Source organism: Nelusetta ayraudi, unplaced genomic scaffold (genome assembly GCF_046127955.1).
Source record: "Nelusetta ayraudi isolate G7.1 ecotype Tasmania unplaced genomic scaffold, CSIRO-AGI_Nayr_v1 ptg000026l, whole genome shotgun sequence".
NCBI lineage: Eukaryota > Metazoa > Chordata > Actinopteri > Tetraodontiformes > Monacanthidae > Nelusetta > Nelusetta ayraudi.
The window spans coordinates 8,847,208-8,862,841 of NW_027466076.1; the positions used below are offsets into that span (position 1 = coordinate 8,847,208).

The 15,634-nt window shown below is 44.5% G+C and overlaps 3 protein-coding genes across 5 annotated transcripts in view; 2 read left to right on the top strand and 1 right to left on the bottom strand.

Moving 5' to 3' along the window:
- Positions 1 to 170: 170 nt before the first annotated feature.
- Positions 171 to 9,309, top strand: gnsb (glucosamine (N-acetyl)-6-sulfatase (Sanfilippo disease IIID), b). Of its 2 annotated transcripts, XR_012927081.1 has the most exons (14): positions 171 to 522; positions 1,318 to 1,377; positions 1,803 to 2,006; positions 2,836 to 2,901; positions 3,009 to 3,107; positions 4,399 to 4,566; positions 4,653 to 4,735; positions 5,410 to 5,528; positions 5,601 to 5,704; positions 5,788 to 5,889; positions 5,985 to 6,095; positions 7,357 to 7,467; positions 7,559 to 7,789; positions 8,111 to 9,309. XR_012927081.1 is itself a non-coding variant. In XM_076029648.1 (13 exons), exons 1-13 carry the CDS (start codon positions 364 to 366, stop codon positions 7,727 to 7,729), a joined length of 1,557 nt encoding a protein of 518 aa, XP_075885763.1. In that variant the 5' UTR covers positions 171 to 363; the 3' UTR covers positions 7,730 to 9,309. The 2 variants fall into 2 exon arrangements, 1 of the variants encoding a protein (XP_075885763.1); XM_076029648.1 differs by having other exon boundaries at positions 7,559 to 9,309.
- Positions 9,310 to 9,578: 269 nt separating this feature from the next.
- On the bottom strand, positions 9,579 to 11,801 carry mrps24 (mitochondrial ribosomal protein S24). The gene is made up of 4 exons (XM_076029662.1): positions 11,641 to 11,801; positions 11,160 to 11,237; positions 10,954 to 11,065; positions 9,579 to 10,122 (listed from the first exon to the last, which is right to left on the bottom strand). Exons 1-4 carry the CDS (start codon positions 11,716 to 11,718, stop codon positions 9,839 to 9,841), a joined length of 552 nt encoding a protein of 183 aa, XP_075885777.1. The 5' UTR covers positions 11,719 to 11,801; the 3' UTR covers positions 9,579 to 9,838.
- A 120-nt stretch (positions 11,802 to 11,921) lies between these two features.
- The window catches only part of nudcd3 (NudC domain containing 3), a 57,586-nt gene continuing 53,873 nt past the window's right edge, over positions 11,922 to 15,634 (top strand). For both annotated transcript variants that reach the window (XM_076029661.1, XM_076029660.1), the window contains exons 1-5: positions 11,922 to 12,481; positions 12,762 to 13,153; positions 13,472 to 13,604; positions 13,708 to 13,851; positions 13,946 to 14,134. In XM_076029661.1, the coding sequence (XP_075885776.1) occupies positions 12,284 to 12,481; positions 12,762 to 13,153; positions 13,472 to 13,604; positions 13,708 to 13,851; positions 13,946 to 14,134 (1,056 nt within the window). In that variant the 5' untranslated portion in view covers positions 11,922 to 12,283. The remainder of the gene's footprint in view (positions 12,482 to 12,761; positions 13,154 to 13,471; positions 13,605 to 13,707; positions 13,852 to 13,945; positions 14,135 to 15,634) is intronic.

Genomic DNA, 15,634 nt, shown 5'->3' on the forward strand with positions numbered 1-15,634 from the left:
AGTCGTTTTGGGGTTTTATTATAAGTAAAAATGATAATGTAATACATGTAAGAAAATCAAGCCACGTCTTGAAAAGTGGAAACAAAAAAGTTGTCACATCAAGAACAATTTGTTCTCAGTCTCGACTCCTCCCACTCATCTGGTCATATGACTTGCTGCACTTCCTCATACCCTCCGACTGCGTGTTTTGCTCGGGATAACTGTGACGGTGCAGCACACGCTCATTGTGACAGTCGACCCTCCTCCTCTTCTTCCTCTTCCTCCTCCTCATCGGAGCAGGACTCTGAGTTTCAGCCGAACCTCGTGTGAGTGTGTCTGTCGTGTTTATGTGAGTGTGCCAGTCCCGGTGCTCCAGAGGCCCCGATGGAAGGTCCGACGAGCTCCCCGGGAGAGCGCCGCGCAGCCGTCGCGCTGCTCTTCACGCTGCTCACCTGCTGCGTCAGGTGCGCGGAGCCGCGCAGCAAACTCAGCAACATCGTCCTGATCGTGGCCGACGACCAGGACGCCCTGCTGGGGGGCATGGTGAGTTGCTCTTACCTGTCTCACGACACCGGTATCAGATTGCCCGAAGGTGACCATTTTGGGTTGTGTTCTACCTCATTTTATTCTAAGCTAGGAAGGAAGACTGATGATCACAAACTACAGGACGCACATTGGCAATGAGTGAACAGCTGATTGGCAGGTGCCCTGATGCATTAAAAAAAAAAAAAAAAAAAAAAAAAAAAAAAAAATCCCTCGTTCGCTCCCGAGTTATATCATTATTATATATCATATATGTTGTTGTTGTTGTTGTTTTGATCAATGCTGGAGTTTCCTCTCTGGAATAATCTTCCTAATAAGATGTTAACACATTTGTATTATTTGGACACACTATAAATGTACTTTTGTCACTGTTTATGATTTTCAAGCTTTAACTCTTCCAGAAATCTTTCATTGAAGGAACTTAATTGAATGAAAACGTTTTGGTTGAATCTTTCAATGATGTAATCATTTCTCGCTGCGTCTATTTTTACATTAGTCTGCCTCTGAGCAACAGTATTTGCCTTTTGATTTGTAGATAAGTCAGGGGTTGATGGACTTCTCTTGATCTCGATGCAGTGGCTTCAGGATAGTGATTACAAATGGCAAAAAGCAATAAACCGAAAGCAGACAATATCCATCTAATCGTTTCTGTACAATATTTAAGGAAGCCGCTCTTTTCAGTTTCACCGCAAGAGGGACGAAGCAGAGAACCAGTTTCCGGTTTTGTTATTAAAATGTTACTGTTTTTCTTTGTGGTGTTTACAGATGAGGTCTGTGTGTTTCTCTCTTCCGCAGAACCCAATGAAGTACACTAAAACCATGATAGGAGACGCAGGAGCAACATTTGTCAACTCTGTGAGTACAATGGCACAAGGGTGCAATGTGCTGCTGTGTACTTTGTTAATGTTTCAACTCCACTACTGTTCTATTTCTAAGACAAATCTACTTTTACTCCGCAACATTATGTTTTTAAGTTTTTTTTTTAAACTTTGTAATTCCATTTCATGATAAAAAAAAAAAAATAAAATATATAACCAAAATACAAAATAACTTCAAAATGAGGCAGATGGTTAGACAAGCGGTTCAATGTCAACACTATACAACATGTTAAAGTTTTACACAGAAGCCTCAGTAAGACCCTCCTTACACCTCTTGAGTTGAGTCACACATCCTCCTGTCTTGTAACACATTTCTCAATTTTTTTTTTTTTTTTTAACCCCTGCTGTTTCCTATGTCGTCGCCATGCTGCTGCCGCTCCCGCTCCCAATTCCTTGTCAAAGTTCACCGTCACGCCACTGTGCTGCCCGAGCAGAAGCAGCATTTTGACCGGCCGCTACCCCCACAATCACATGGTGAGAAACAACTCGCTGTCCGGGAACTGCTCCAGCGCCCAGTGGCAGAAGGGCCCCGAGACGGCCACCTTCCCCCTCTACCTCAGCAAGCAGAAGTACCAGACCTTCTTTGCTGGGAAATATCTCAACCAGGTTGGAAAGCATTTCAACTGTAGCTCTGCGGGCTCGTGGTTAAAACGGTCCCATATTACCACATTAACAAGTGGATCTCTATTTTTCACCCCGTGGAGCGGCATCATACAGTTAATTATCCTGAAAAGCATAATCTGAAAACGGCACATTTGGCCGTTTGTTTACATCCAGATAGCTAGCTTCCGCTTAAACTGATGTTTTTGTTAGACCTCCCCCCACAAGTCTGGAAGGGAAATAAAACAAGAATCTGAGGATTGGTATTGTCAGTAATCTTGGGAAGGGTATCAGCGACGTGTCAGTGACGTCACAAAGGGCAGATTTCCAGAACCGCAAGCTTTAGTGTGAGCAAAAGATGTAAAGGATGGACGTTTCTCATTTCCTTGTTCAGTGACAGAGTAATAGAAAGTGTTGATCCATTGGTTTTTAGGATAATATGGGACCTTTTATTGTGACATTTCAGACAAAAGCCATTATCATTCTTTTACCCATGTTCTGCAGTCTGGTGTCATCATTGGTGACTGACTAACAACTTCAAGTTTAACATCGGCCCTATAAACATCGTATGGCATGTACACAGTGCTGCTTTTTTATGTCTTAAAATTATTGCTTATGTTTTTTGTGACAACAAAGCAAATTGTGTTGTAGAAAACACTTAATATTTTGCAGTTTCCCTGTTGGCCATTTGTCTAAGTTAATATTTGGACGCTATTTTTGTGACTGTGTGTGACCCACGGCCATATTTGTACCCACTTTAGCCTACAGGTCTGAGTTCAGTTGATGGACGGTCCAAAATGTTCCTAATATTGTGGATTTCTTTTCTGTCCATCAGTATGGTCACAAAGATGTCGGAGGAATCAAACATATTCCTCCTGGCTGGGACCAGTGGCATGCTTTGGTAGGTCCTACACACACACACACACACACACACACACACACACACAACGGTGCAGTATTTTCTGCTGTATTTTTACTCGCTGCTTTTTTAATATTTCATGGTTACAGGTGGGCAACTCGCGTTACTACAACTACACGCTGTCGGTCAACGGCAGAGAGGAAAAGCACGGAGACAACTATGAGAAGGATTACCTCACGGACCTCATCGTGAGTAGGAGTCGCACAAGCGCCACGTTTGGTGCTCAAGATCGTTTATGTAAGGCTTTACTGGGACGTGTAAAACCTGTTCACCTTCGACTTGCTGCAATCATCTGCTGCCAGACGAACGCTAATATCTTGGGAGTTCCAGGCAAATGAGAGGTTAATCATCAACCAGCAGAGGGCACATGTACTAAAACATATGTATGTATGCATGTAGGCTTATATACATACATACATACATACATACATGTACATATATGTATGTATGTATGTATGTATGTATGTGTGTGTGTATATATATATAATACATATATATAACATATATGCATATATATACATACACATGTGTGTATATATGTATATACAGTATGTATGTGTATGTATATATATGTGTATATACAGTATATGTGTAAGTGTATATATGTATATACAGTATGTATATGTATGTACAGTATATGTGTGTATATACATATATATGTATGCACATTTATACATTTTTTTTCTTTACAACTTTCTACACTGCAGATAGACACTGAAGACATCAAATATATGAGCAAGATATTTGTAATTATGCAGCACAGTAAAACACGTTAAATAACTTTTTTTTATGAAAGGTGACTATTTTGAAGAATTTAAATATAAAACATGTTGTTTAAGTACATATACATATATATATTTAATATGCTGTATTAAAATACCTGTATATATATATATATATACTGTATAATTTGTTAAAATGTAAGAAAGGTAGTTTAATGGCGTGTGTATTTGTTTAATTCCGGACGGCCATTTTCACTCATCATTTAGATCATTTAGAGCTTTTGAGTCAGTATGGCTGCTCCGTTCGTGTGAAGGATATCCTTCAGCCTTCTGCTTCCTGAAGTTATGCTGCTGCTGCACACCATTGTCATCATGTGACAGGCGGGTTTGTCTGCCAACTAGTTTACAAGCACTGAGCTTTTCTCTTCTCGTGTGCACTCCGGGGGTTGGAAGCGCTGGTAGGAATGTGCCGCAGCTATTTTACTGGCAACCAGTGGTGACTGCACTTGAATTTGGCCCGTTGCACGCAGCGCTAATGGTGCAACTCTAAAAAGGTCACCTGATGGGAGGATTCTTGAACTCTGCTCTGTTTTGCAACTCGCTTTCGCGTCCAACAATCATTTATACCAATTATTTTGCAATAAAATAAAAACAATTATAATAATAAAAAAAAAAAGGACTTATTTTTGCTAAACTTATCAAACGCAGAACCAGTCGTGGACTTTTTTTTCGTTTCGTCTGTGTCTCCTCTATGCAGACGAACCGGTCTCTGAACTTCCTGGATAACAGGAGCCCCCAGCATCCTTTCTTCATGATGCTGTCCCCCCCGGCTGCACACTCTCCCTGGACGGCAGCGCCGCACTACCAGAAGAGCTTCCCTGACATCAAAGCCCCCCGAGACGGAAGCTTCGACAAGCCGGGAAAGGTTTGTTTCTGTCTGGCCGTCGTCACGTCGCTGTCACATCTGCTTTTAGAATTGTTATGTATGGTATTTATTCGCCTCCTTCTCAGGACAAGCACTGGCTGTTGCGTCAGCCTGCCAACCCAATGAAAAGCAGCTCCCTCGACTTCCTGGACAGCGTGTACAAGAAAAGGTACAATTTCAGAACATTCATCTAAACTAGGGCAATAATTCTGTTTTCTCGAGTGTCATGTAAGTCGGGAGTTCTCCGATACCTATCGGAATTCTAAAACTCCAAGTTTAGTCGGACTAATGCGTTTACATGTGTAGCGTCTGACGCTTTGGCCCTACTCCTGCAGGCTTCTTGCCTGATGAGACGAACAGACCCCTCGTTAGCGCAGCAGCTGCGTTAGGTTACTTCCCTTGGAAGGCTTCATCTCAGCTCCCTAGGAAGACTGTCTGGATAACACACATTCCAACCCTGGCCAGTAACTTTCCCATCCCTGCACCTTCTGTGTTACAATCGTCTCTTTGTCCTCCTTATATGGAAATGTGCCCGATGACGACACCTGCGGGTATAAGGAGGTGATGTTCTAACTGTCCTCAGAGAGAGGTTGCGAGAGCTTCGTGCGCGTCGGGACACACACAACCTCTTCAGGCGCCTGTTGTGATCCCTGACTCCTTCGTAATAAACCAGTTTTCATGCAGCCGAGTCGGTGTCCACGAGGTTTCTTTCAACATCCACACTTCACTGCTGCAGCCTGAAGAATCCACCATACGTGCGCTTCAGTTGTCCGATCATAATCGGACTGAGGCAATAATCCGGTTTTCTCAAGGGTCGCGTGCACGCACTGGTTCTCCTTGCAGGTGGCAGACGCTTCTCTCGGTGGACGACATGGTGATGCAGCTGGTGAAGAAACTGGACAGCATAAAGGAGCTGAACAACACCTACATCTTCTACACCTCAGACAACGGCTACCACACCGGTGCGTACTGCGTTTGTGCCTTTCTGTTCTGGCAGCTGCCCGACCGTAACCACCCGTCTCGGCTGCTCTCAGGTCAGTTCTCTCTGCCCATCGACAAGAGGCAGCTCTACGAATTCGACATCAAGGTCCCGCTCATGGTCCGCGGCCCCGGAATCAAAGCCAACCAGACGCTGCAGGTCCTGCGGTCACGCAAACGCGCACGGTAGCACGTTTGAAATTCTTTTAGTTAACGTTCCACCCTCACGCCTCCTTCTTCCAGGCTCCGGTGCTGAATATCGACTTGGCTCTCACCATACTGGATATTTGTGGCGTCAACCTGTCTTCTGTGAATATGGACGGCCAGTCCTTCCTGGCTCAGATGGTCAGTTCGTCGTGAAGTCATTTCGTAACGGTTCCACCGCAGTCTTTCCAAAGTAACCACAGTCCTCCCTCCTCACTCCCGCAACTCCCATCTAGGCGCCGTCACTGCGTAACGGCACAGCGCGTCCCTTTTTCCTGGTGGAATACACCGGAGAGGGATCCCTGAGCGCCGATCCCACGTGTCCCAGCCTCGGCCCCGGACTGTCGGTGAGTTCCAGGCGGGATAGTTTCGATGACGTCAGTTTTACAATTTGGCCTTGTTCAGACTGCCAGCCAAAATCTAAATTTTTAGCCAATCCAGATTGAACCCGGATGGCTCTTTTGTAGTGTGAACAGTCATGAAATTTTCTCAAAACCGCCTTCGGGAGGTGGTTTCAAATGGCATTCGGTCAAATGCGTCTCAGTGTGAACAGCTCCAAACACGCCGATGGGTTTTGACTGTCCGTGACGTCACTCCACGCGACGCAAGACCCAATGCGCCATCAGAGGGCGCCATTCCAGGTGCGGAGCTGTAACGTAATGGAGCAGACAGAAGAAGTAGAAAACAGCAGTCCCTGGACAGAGGAGGAAGCTCATTGGCTCATCAGTGTGTGGGGAGATACTGTAGCTCCATTCAAGCCAAGCTCCAGGCCATGTATCGCAACAAGTGCCGCTGTCGCAGTGATATGACGTCACACACTGCATGCTACGCTGGACGACGCCGTTGCTACAGCAACCTGTCAGATGGGTCAATAATGTGGCCCAGTCTGAACTCTGAACAGAGCCAGATCCCGTTTGGACACTTGCTAAAAACCAGTGTGGACAGTCAGCCCCTAAAAATTTTTGGGGATTTGAGAAGGAATCTGGTTTGAATCAGATTCGCCTGCAGTCTGAATGCAACCTTTTCGCATGAAACCTTTTACAATGACCTACCTGCCAGCGAGGCGCTTAACGGGTGTCAGTCTCTGAAGGAGTGTGGAGTTTTGAACCTGAACTGCAGGACAACATCAGCTGACTCACTTCAGCACATGACACAACCTGTGAGCGATTCCAGTAAAAGAAAAAACCTGTGGGCCGCCTTTTTAATCAGAATGAGCATGTTATACCAGTAAATACTGTATGAGTCCCCATTATGGAATGTGCTTCCAATAAAAAGAAAGTCAAATCACCAGTCCAAGCTGACTCAGAAGAATAAATTTAACCCCTTACTGACTTCCTAACTTGTGATGCAGCTGGAATTGTGGCTGTCAGTGCGTCGACTTCAGGGGCGATTCTTGGCTTGTATAATGTCCCAAAACACAAGTTTAACAAACTCTCTAAGCTTTATAGGTTTTGTAGTCTTTCACTCTGATACTTCAGTCACACAGCCGTGGTGTCACCTGCACACTCGTGCAGATACGACAGAGTTAAACCACAGAACTGAAACGAAGCAGAACTAAGCCAATGTCACGATTTCCGCTGCTGACGTGCCAACTCGCGCTTCCCCCAGCAATGTTTCCCGGACTGCGTGTGCGAGGACGCCTACAACAACACTTACGCCTGCGTCCGGACCCTCGACGGCAAGCTGGACATGCAGTACTGCGAGTTCGCGGACAGCGAGGTAAGTCGCGCGGCCCGCAGATGCCGACTGCCGACGCTTGATTAGTGCGACAAAACCCAGAGACTCCTGTGTTTTTCTCACCCCCCCCCAGTCGTTTGTGGAGGTCTACGACCTGAAGGCAGACCCCCACCAGCTGGAGAACATCGTGAAGAAGGTGGACCCGGCCGTCCTGCAGACGATGAACCAGCGGCTCATCAAACTCCAGTCCTGCGAGGGCAAAACCTGCCGGAACATTCAGGCAAAATTGGACAAATTGAACTGAAGTCACAGTGGATTGGGGCGGGGGGGTGGAGTTTCCTCCGTGTCTGGTACGTGTGCTGTGGTAGGTATGAAATTTTGAAATATTTTTTATCTTTTTTCTTTTTTTTTTTAAAGGGAAGAATGTTTCCCTGTAATTCCTCCAATGGAAATTCCTCAGGAGCTCAAACATCTGATGTCTCCGCGGCTGCTTCAGTTCCCGCCCACCTGTCTCACAAACCCTTTGCTGTGGTCCACCTGAACGTTCAAGTTTGCATTTTCAATACTCGCGCAACCAAACCGACACCTTCCGACACCTTAACAGAGCCGGTGCCGTGAGAGCTTCTGGCTCGAATTAGCCTGAATCAGCACAAGTGAGTCAGAACTTTTCTTTCTGCCCCCGCAGTGTAAAAGAAGAAGTGCAGCTGGTGGGATTCTGTCACGTCCGTCCCTGCTAAAGATATGAAACGGGCTTTTTATCGCACCTGAGCAGAAACGCTTTGTGTAACGTGGCAGCTGCAATGAAGAAGAACAACGTCTGGCATGTTTTCAGTCAAAAAAAAAAAGTTGTCGTTTTATGGTGGTACAGTGTCATGCCGTCGACACTATTTTTTTTTTTTTTTTTTTAAGACATTCTCTTGGTAAATGTCCTTTTTGCTGTCTGCTGCCATCCAAACTACAGTGGAATAGCAAAAACATTTATGGGCCCGGCTCCTGCATGCCACAAGTTCAACATACACACATTGTACCAACCGACATTGCTCTTAAACACAGCCAAAGCTTTTCTCTAACACGTTTGGTGATAATCATTGTTCTTTTTTTTTGTTTGTTTTGTTTTTAGAAATGGTTCCGCACATTTTGGGATTTGAAAAGCAGTCGTGTTCTATGTTGGCCCATAAAATGAAAGGAATGGCGGGGGGGGGATACGTTCAAGTGTACTTACGATCACTTGGTAATAATCAAGTTTCTTTCTCCCAAAGTGTTGAAGTGATAAAGTCTTGGTCACACATTGGACTGTTTCACGTCACGGTGCATTGGCTTGAAAGACTCTGATGTGTATCCACAGTTTATCCTCTTTTACGTTCGTTTGTACTAGATATATAAAGAATAGAGTTTATATAGAGTATTGAGTGCTGCAAGGGAAGTTTCCAGTGCCGGCTCCATTCTGCTGAAATACAGTTAACTGTGTGCAGACAGCTGGAACGCTGGGCAAATGTTCATAATTACGACTGTCGTTCATCAGTGCAGCATTGATGAAAGAAAAGAAGCGACTGTGTCTTCTTTATTACCTGGTTTGTCCAAGAATCGCTTTTTTTTTTTGCCTCAGATGAAGAAAAGACATTTTTACAGTTTTAATCAGTGTTCTTTTCTTGTAATCGTTGACCGAGGAGTTTTTGGTTTTAACGTTGTGACGCTTCAAAGATGTGACAAGTGTTTTTTTTTGTTCAGTGTCCGTCACAAGTGCGATTGCATGAGAAATCTTGAAGGGAACGCTTTAATTCTTGTATTTGCACTGACGAACCTCACGTGCCTTTTAAAATGTGAATGTAAATGCACTATGATCGGATCAATTGTTGATTAAAAGTACATTTTAAGAGCCTACAATTGTCCAAGTTGTGTTAAAGTTTGTTTTTTTTGTTCCTTCTGCTCGCAGATGAAATGAAATTTGTTCTCAAATACCTCATTTAACACCTATACTTCATCATAATACTACACGATCCCTTTTTTTCCTTTTTTTAAGGGACCACTGTTGACTTTTTAGTTGGTAATTATGTCTGCGTGCAGTTGATGAAAGTTGACAGTTATTTTTATGTAGGATCTGATTCTGCAATATTCTCAGCATTTTCTGACAAGGGTGGCAGGGCCCAGGCGGATCACTCGGTGAGAAGCTTTATTTACATGGAAACTGACAGGATTCAGATTCAGAGAGGAGGAGCCGTCCAGGCCTGACCGTACCATTCGCATTCAATTTTATTTCCTTCAACTCCGAGAGTTTCTTTTTAACTGAAGTACGAGCAACAACAGAGAGAAGCATCACTGTGTAAGAAAAAGAAAACCACGCCCGATTAAATTAAACCGTTGCTGTAATTTGTGTCCCTTTTTGATGAACAAACAAACCCACTGTCTACCTCCTTTAGAGGTACTTGTACACGGATTTGTCCTGCAGGGTCTGAATCTCCAGCTTGACGGGGCATTTGTAGAAGTGCGTCAGCAGCGACTCCGAGTAACCTATCAGGAAGTAGAACTTCTGCGGCGGCATTTTCTGTAGCATTAGCGCGCACACGATCAGCACGTTGCCGCGTCGCTTGATCACGACCTCGTTGGCCAGGCAGCTGTGGAAGGTTCCAAACATGAAGCGCCGTATGAACACATCCTCCACCGTCCGCGCTGCTGCTCCGTCTTCTCCTTTGAGGTTGCCTGGAGGACGAGATACAAATAAACGCATTGAGACGTGTTGCAATGAATTCACTTTGGTACACAGGTGAATAAACATAATTTTGAAATTCAGGCTTCATAGATTAAATGATTTAGGCTTTCATCTTAAAGGGCTTCTAAGATCAAATAATTGATAATAAGTGATTCAGAATTTTTCCTTTGCAAGCCAACTTCTGGCTCAGGAAGGCCCTTAAATCATGAGTCAAGCTCTGGCCTGTGGGTGGGCCAAATTCGGCCCGCGAGGCAATACAAAATCACTACTAGAGCTGGACCGCCAGTATTATACAGCACATGTACTGCTAATACTACAAATCCAAATGCTCTGCTGGTATTTTGGCACCTCAATCAGGACAGGACGTTCATTGAAGGATATTATTATTACTTAATCGGTTTACTGTTGTTGTTTCATATTATTTTTAAATGTATTATTAGCCTATGGAAAAAGATTATTGATGAAATTTAAATCAGAAGGCTGCAAATAAAAAGAGGCGTACAATTTTTATTTACATATTATTTATTTTGATCAGTTTTTTTTTATTTGAAATTCAATTTTGCATGTGTGCAATATTAAGTTATTTATTGCTTTGCTTGTTCGATGTTCAGGATTGAAGCAAAGCTAGCTTGGGTCCATATAAAAAGGATCACTGTTCTATCTGGAGGAATTTATTTTTTTCCTTCTTCAATAAATATCAATGTTGGCCCACGACTTCATCAAAGTTTTAAATTTTGGCCCCACTGTGGATTTGAGTTTGACACCCCTGCCTTAAATGATGTTGTGTTAGTTTCTCTGGCTTTGTAGGCTGTTCAACTCACTGGTGTGCTGGGAGAGCCATCCTTTGCGGTGACCGATGTGATGAGGCGCGAGGGCTTGCTCGTAGGTTAAAGGTTTGTCTCCTTTCCCCACTCGGACGCGGGCAGCACGATTCTGGACGAGGCAACAAGGCGACAGTGACACAAAGGATTAGGATCTGTGGATCCACCCATCAGTCTGACTGACTGAATGCGTTAGGAGTGTTTACCTTGCAGCACACAGCAGTGACATGGATGCCTCTGCTCCCAGGGGAGTTGCACAGTGAGCCGGACCTGGCTATGAAGCTCTGCAGAGAAAATACCAGAAAAACAGCCAGATCAGAATGTTTGGCGAAGAGAGGAACACGCTTTTCTCAGTTTAAATAAATAAATAAATAAATAAATAAATAAATAAATAAATAAATAAATATTTTTGAAATGCTTCCTGACTTAAGCAAAAACGAATGAAGACGTTCTTCTCAGCCTTTGTGCATGAAAATCATTCATTGCTGATGATGGTCAAAGTATAAACGTTTTTATGTCATGATTTCTCCTTAGTGCCATAAGCTGACACGCCAGATACAAGCGACAGCAGACGACACCTGAAACGTGGTTCTGTTCCAAATTGACACTCTTATTGAATGCACAGTAGCGAGGCAGAGCAGTTTTTAAAACAATGACAGCAAAAATGATACAAATTGATTAATTTACCAGTAGCCTCGCGTTCACTGCGCTGCCCAAGGACGCCGCCATGTTTGAAATACTCGCTGAGATATGGCGGAACTTCATATAAAGGAAATTTCTTTAATCCTTTAAAGTCTAATTTCTCTTATAATGACCAAATTATGCATTTGACGCTTTCATTATTATTTCTATAGCTTTATTCGTTGTGTCTGTCTCTCTGTGTTTTTGTTTTACATGAACCTCTAAATATTCAGTGGAACTATTTTGACCAGCGTATGTTTCCGCCAGACGACAATTGGCCTGTACCACCGGATGAAGAAAGAATAAGTAAAAAATAGAGATACCTTAGGTCTCAATAAAGTCAGTCGTGCCAATTGTTTAGAAACCATAATATGTTACGTTCTGTAAAATATATAATATGCAAGTTTGGGGTTTACATATCACCAAACCTGAAACAGTTTACGACTTTGTTGAAGTCGTGCGCATACTTTGAAAATACGGGACAGGAAATGTCAGTGTTGGTCTTGGAGGAGGAACGCAGTCGTCCTGAAATCCTACCCACTTATTTATTAACTTATGTTTGTTATTTAAGGTTATTGAAGTTGCATTTTACAGTGTAATTCTGGTATTATTTTAAGGTTCTGAAGACAGTGAAACGTTGAAAGTCACGATGGCGTCGCCACTGGAGATGACAGAAATGTACGACAACGCTTTGTTGGGGATTTTGCAGCACGTTGGAAACATCCAGGACTTTCTCCAGGTCTATTTTGGGTTTTTGTACCGCAAGACAGACTTCTATCGCCTGCTGTCTGGTGCGAACGACAAAATGGGCTTTCCTCCTGGTGTGGCTGAAAAGATGGTGTTAAAGGTGAAGTTTGTCAACACGTTCACGTGTTTCACTGTCGTGGAAACCCTCTTAACAATATGTTCTGTAGCTGTTACTGTAATTGCTAAAAACATGTTTATTAAGTCATTCTACAGGTGGGTAAGATGTAATACATTGATATCTGTAAGCTACAGTACAGTGATCTTACTGCTTCACAAAGTTTAACATACACTGCTATTAAATCACATTATTCACTGGGGTTTCATAATTTATGTCCACACAACATCCAATATACGTGGATATTCTCCCATTTCCTCCTCAGATGTTTAAAGCTTTTGAGAAGTTGGCGGACCAGGACAGGGAGCGGCAACTGATGGAGCTTCAAAAGAGACAAGAGGGTCAATGTGTTCCTCCGGCGGTCCAAGAGCTAGAGATCACCGCCGAGTCTCCAGAGGGAACGGAGGAAAAAAGCGTGGAGGCGCCGCAGACGGCGAGTCCGACCCTGGCGGCTGGCGACGCCTCCACTGAGCCGGCAGACACCACCAACACCACCAACAGCAGCAGCAACAGCAGCAGCAACAGCAACAGCAGCAGCAACAGCGGCAGCAGCAGCAACAACAGCAGCAGTGGCAGCGGCAGCAGCAGCAGTTCCTCAGGTGTGGAGCCTGAGGGACACCAGACAGAAACGGCAGCAGCAAGCGCACACCCAGAAGAGTGAGTAAAGTCTAAATGTTGTTGTCTTGTGTGTAGTCAAAGAAAGTAAATTTCTTTCTCGGACTATTTGTAAGATGTAATAGGAATACTTCTAATAATAATAATGCTAGCATTGAACTGTCATATTTTTTATTATGAAAACACACAACAGTTCTCTATTTTAAGATATTTTGTCTCCATGAATACATAATTTGCATTTTCATGCCATAGTTTCCTTTGAAATGTTACACAGTGGGCCTTTACGAGCTTCAATGTGAACTTATATGTTTGTTTTGTCTAGTGAGAACTTGTCATTTACTCAGTGATCTCCATTTTCAGGGGTCAGCCTAAGTTCCAGGCCAACCCCGAGAGCTACAACGGCGCAGTGAGAGAGAACTACAGCTGGTCGCAGGACTACATGGACGTGGAGGTGCGCGTGTTCGTGTCCAAGTCAGTTCTCAAAGGCCGGCAGGTGAACACACACACACACTCTCACACACATACGTTTTCACCACCTTCTTCGTTACTTGCAGCTCGGTTTCACAGCCGCCTCTCTCTCTCCCGGCTGTCCTCAGGTCAGTGTCAGCATGCAGCCCAGCAGCATCAAAGTGTGTGCGAGGGATGGGGCCGAGGAGAAAACGCTGATGGAGGGAGAATTCACTCACAAGATAAACACGGAAAACTCCCTGTGGAGTCTCGAGCCCGGCCACTGTGTGGTCGTGAGTACATGACAGAGACACACACGCAAAGTGCAGGATTCTCCTTTTATGGATCTTCACGGTTTTATTTTTCCTGGCTGCATTTGTCTCCCAGCTGTCCCTCTGTAAGACGTCGGAGGTTTGGTGGAACGCAGTGCTGAAGGGAGAAGAAGAAATCGACGTGAACAAAATCAACCGCGAGCGCTCCATGGCCACGGTGGACGACGAGGAGCACGCCGTCCTGGACAGACTGACCTTCGACTACCATCAGAAGCTGCAGGGGAAACCGCAGAGTCACGAGATGGTGAGGAGCCAACCAGGCCTAGCCATTCATTTGAATAGATCGAACCACTAAAAACCTATTACCATCACATTAAAATATCTGCTTAAACTAGCATCAGTAGCTTGCAAAACTAAGAAAAAAAAATTTTGTTGCCAAGAAACGATACCTTCCAAGAAAAGAGAGAGATTTCATCATTTAAATGGCAATATTATGCAGCATTAACTCTTCCAATGCAATTTCTGGGCCTCTAACCCGTCCCAGGAATGTTGAAACGTGCATCCTTTAATTTTTTTCCCCACTCGGTTCACTTTGAAGGAAAACTCCTGGGTTTGGAAACCGGCATTTAGGATGCTGTGATGTCATAAAGGGCACTGATTCGCCTCATTCACACCTCTCCCAGCAGGCTGTAAGCAGGGAACTACTGCACCACCACTGGGGAGTTTTTAGAGAGAACTAAGGAAGTGAAATCAAACCCTATTTAAAACGCTGTGTGGTCGCGCCGAAGCAGATGCTCATTTGCGTGTGAAGCGTTTCATCATTTCCACCTTGCGTGCCGCTTTCTGTCGCTGCTAAGAAGTGAACTCACGCCGTCACTCGTCCTTTCTTTTGTTTTGGCCAGGTTTCCGTTGTTAATTCATAGCTTTTCTTATTCTCTGGCGTTGCCCCCCGTGTCGTGACGTATTCCTCCCCTGTGCTGTTGAACTGATCTAAGAGCTCTTTCAGAGGTTTGGCAGCCAACGCGCCATTGTCGCAGCTAAAAGATGCTAAAGCTACAGCCAAAAATGATTGAAGCAGCACTGCCGTGATACCTGGTGTACACGTAGCCAGCAATAAGCGAGTGTCTGCTAGCTCGAACGCTTTTGCCGAACTGTTGGCTCGCTAGACCGCAGTGAAGCAGCCACTCAAATCACAGCAAAGCGAGTGTTAAAATACTGGGCATATTTTAGAAGATACGCTCCAAACTCTAGATAAAGGTTAGTTATCTAGAGTTAATAGTTACGACGGTTCACGTGCACAAATTCTCTTATAGTTGGTAATGCGTGTACCCCTCAAACTAGCACCACCTCAATAGAGAGCAGGTGCTTCTTGGCTTGCGGTGTTCCATCTTGAAGAAACTGCGTGTTTTTTATTTTTTCAGCATTCTAAACCTTAAGTAATTTTCCTCTGCTTCTTCCGAAGCAACAACACTCAGATAACCCTCCATTAAGCTCCTGGAGCAGGCCGCCACCACAGACTCTATAAATGATGACGAGAGTCGGGCCGCAGGTTCCCCACGGAGCCGCTCTGTCTTTGCTGCAGCCGGAAACCGGGGAGCCGCCGGCCAAATGTGTTTTAGCGAAGCGATGGCTGCTAACAGGTTCGTTCCAGGCAAGTGTCTGCAGCCGTTTGCCAACCAGGGTGTCAAAGATTCTGTCATCGACGCGTCCTGGCACGCGCACATCGCGAAGAAGCGCCGTGCGCACAGGAAAAAAAAAGGAGAGGAAAAAAAAAGGAGAGGCTGGCTGTCGAGAAGCCGAGCGG

What these genes read in the sequence shown, in the direction of transcription:
- mrps24 (XM_076029662.1), bottom strand. Translation starts at nt 11,718, where the DNA reads ATGAAGTTCCGCCATATCTCAGCGAGTATTTCAAACATGGCGGCGTCC. An exon ending in TCACTGCTGTGTGCTGCAAG is followed by an intron (nt 11,066 to 11,159) that starts GTAAACACTCCT and finishes TGCCTCGTCCAG; the next exon opens with AATCGTGCTGCCCGCGTCCG. An exon ending in ATGGCTCTCCCAGCACACCA is followed by an intron (nt 10,123 to 10,953) that starts GTGAGTTGAACA and finishes CTCGTCCTCCAG; the next exon opens with GCAACCTCAAAGGAGAAGAC.
- gnsb (XM_076029648.1), top strand. Translation starts at nt 364, where the DNA reads ATGGAAGGTCCGACGAGCTCCCCGGGAGAGCGCCGCGCAGCCGTCGCG. An exon ending in ATTACCTCACGGACCTCATC is followed by an intron (nt 3,108 to 4,398) that starts GTGAGTAGGAGT and finishes TCCTCTATGCAG; the next exon opens with ACGAACCGGTCTCTGAACTT. An exon ending in GACAGCGTGTACAAGAAAAG is followed by an intron (nt 4,736 to 5,409) that starts GTACAATTTCAG and finishes TTCTCCTTGCAG; the next exon opens with GTGGCAGACGCTTCTCTCGG.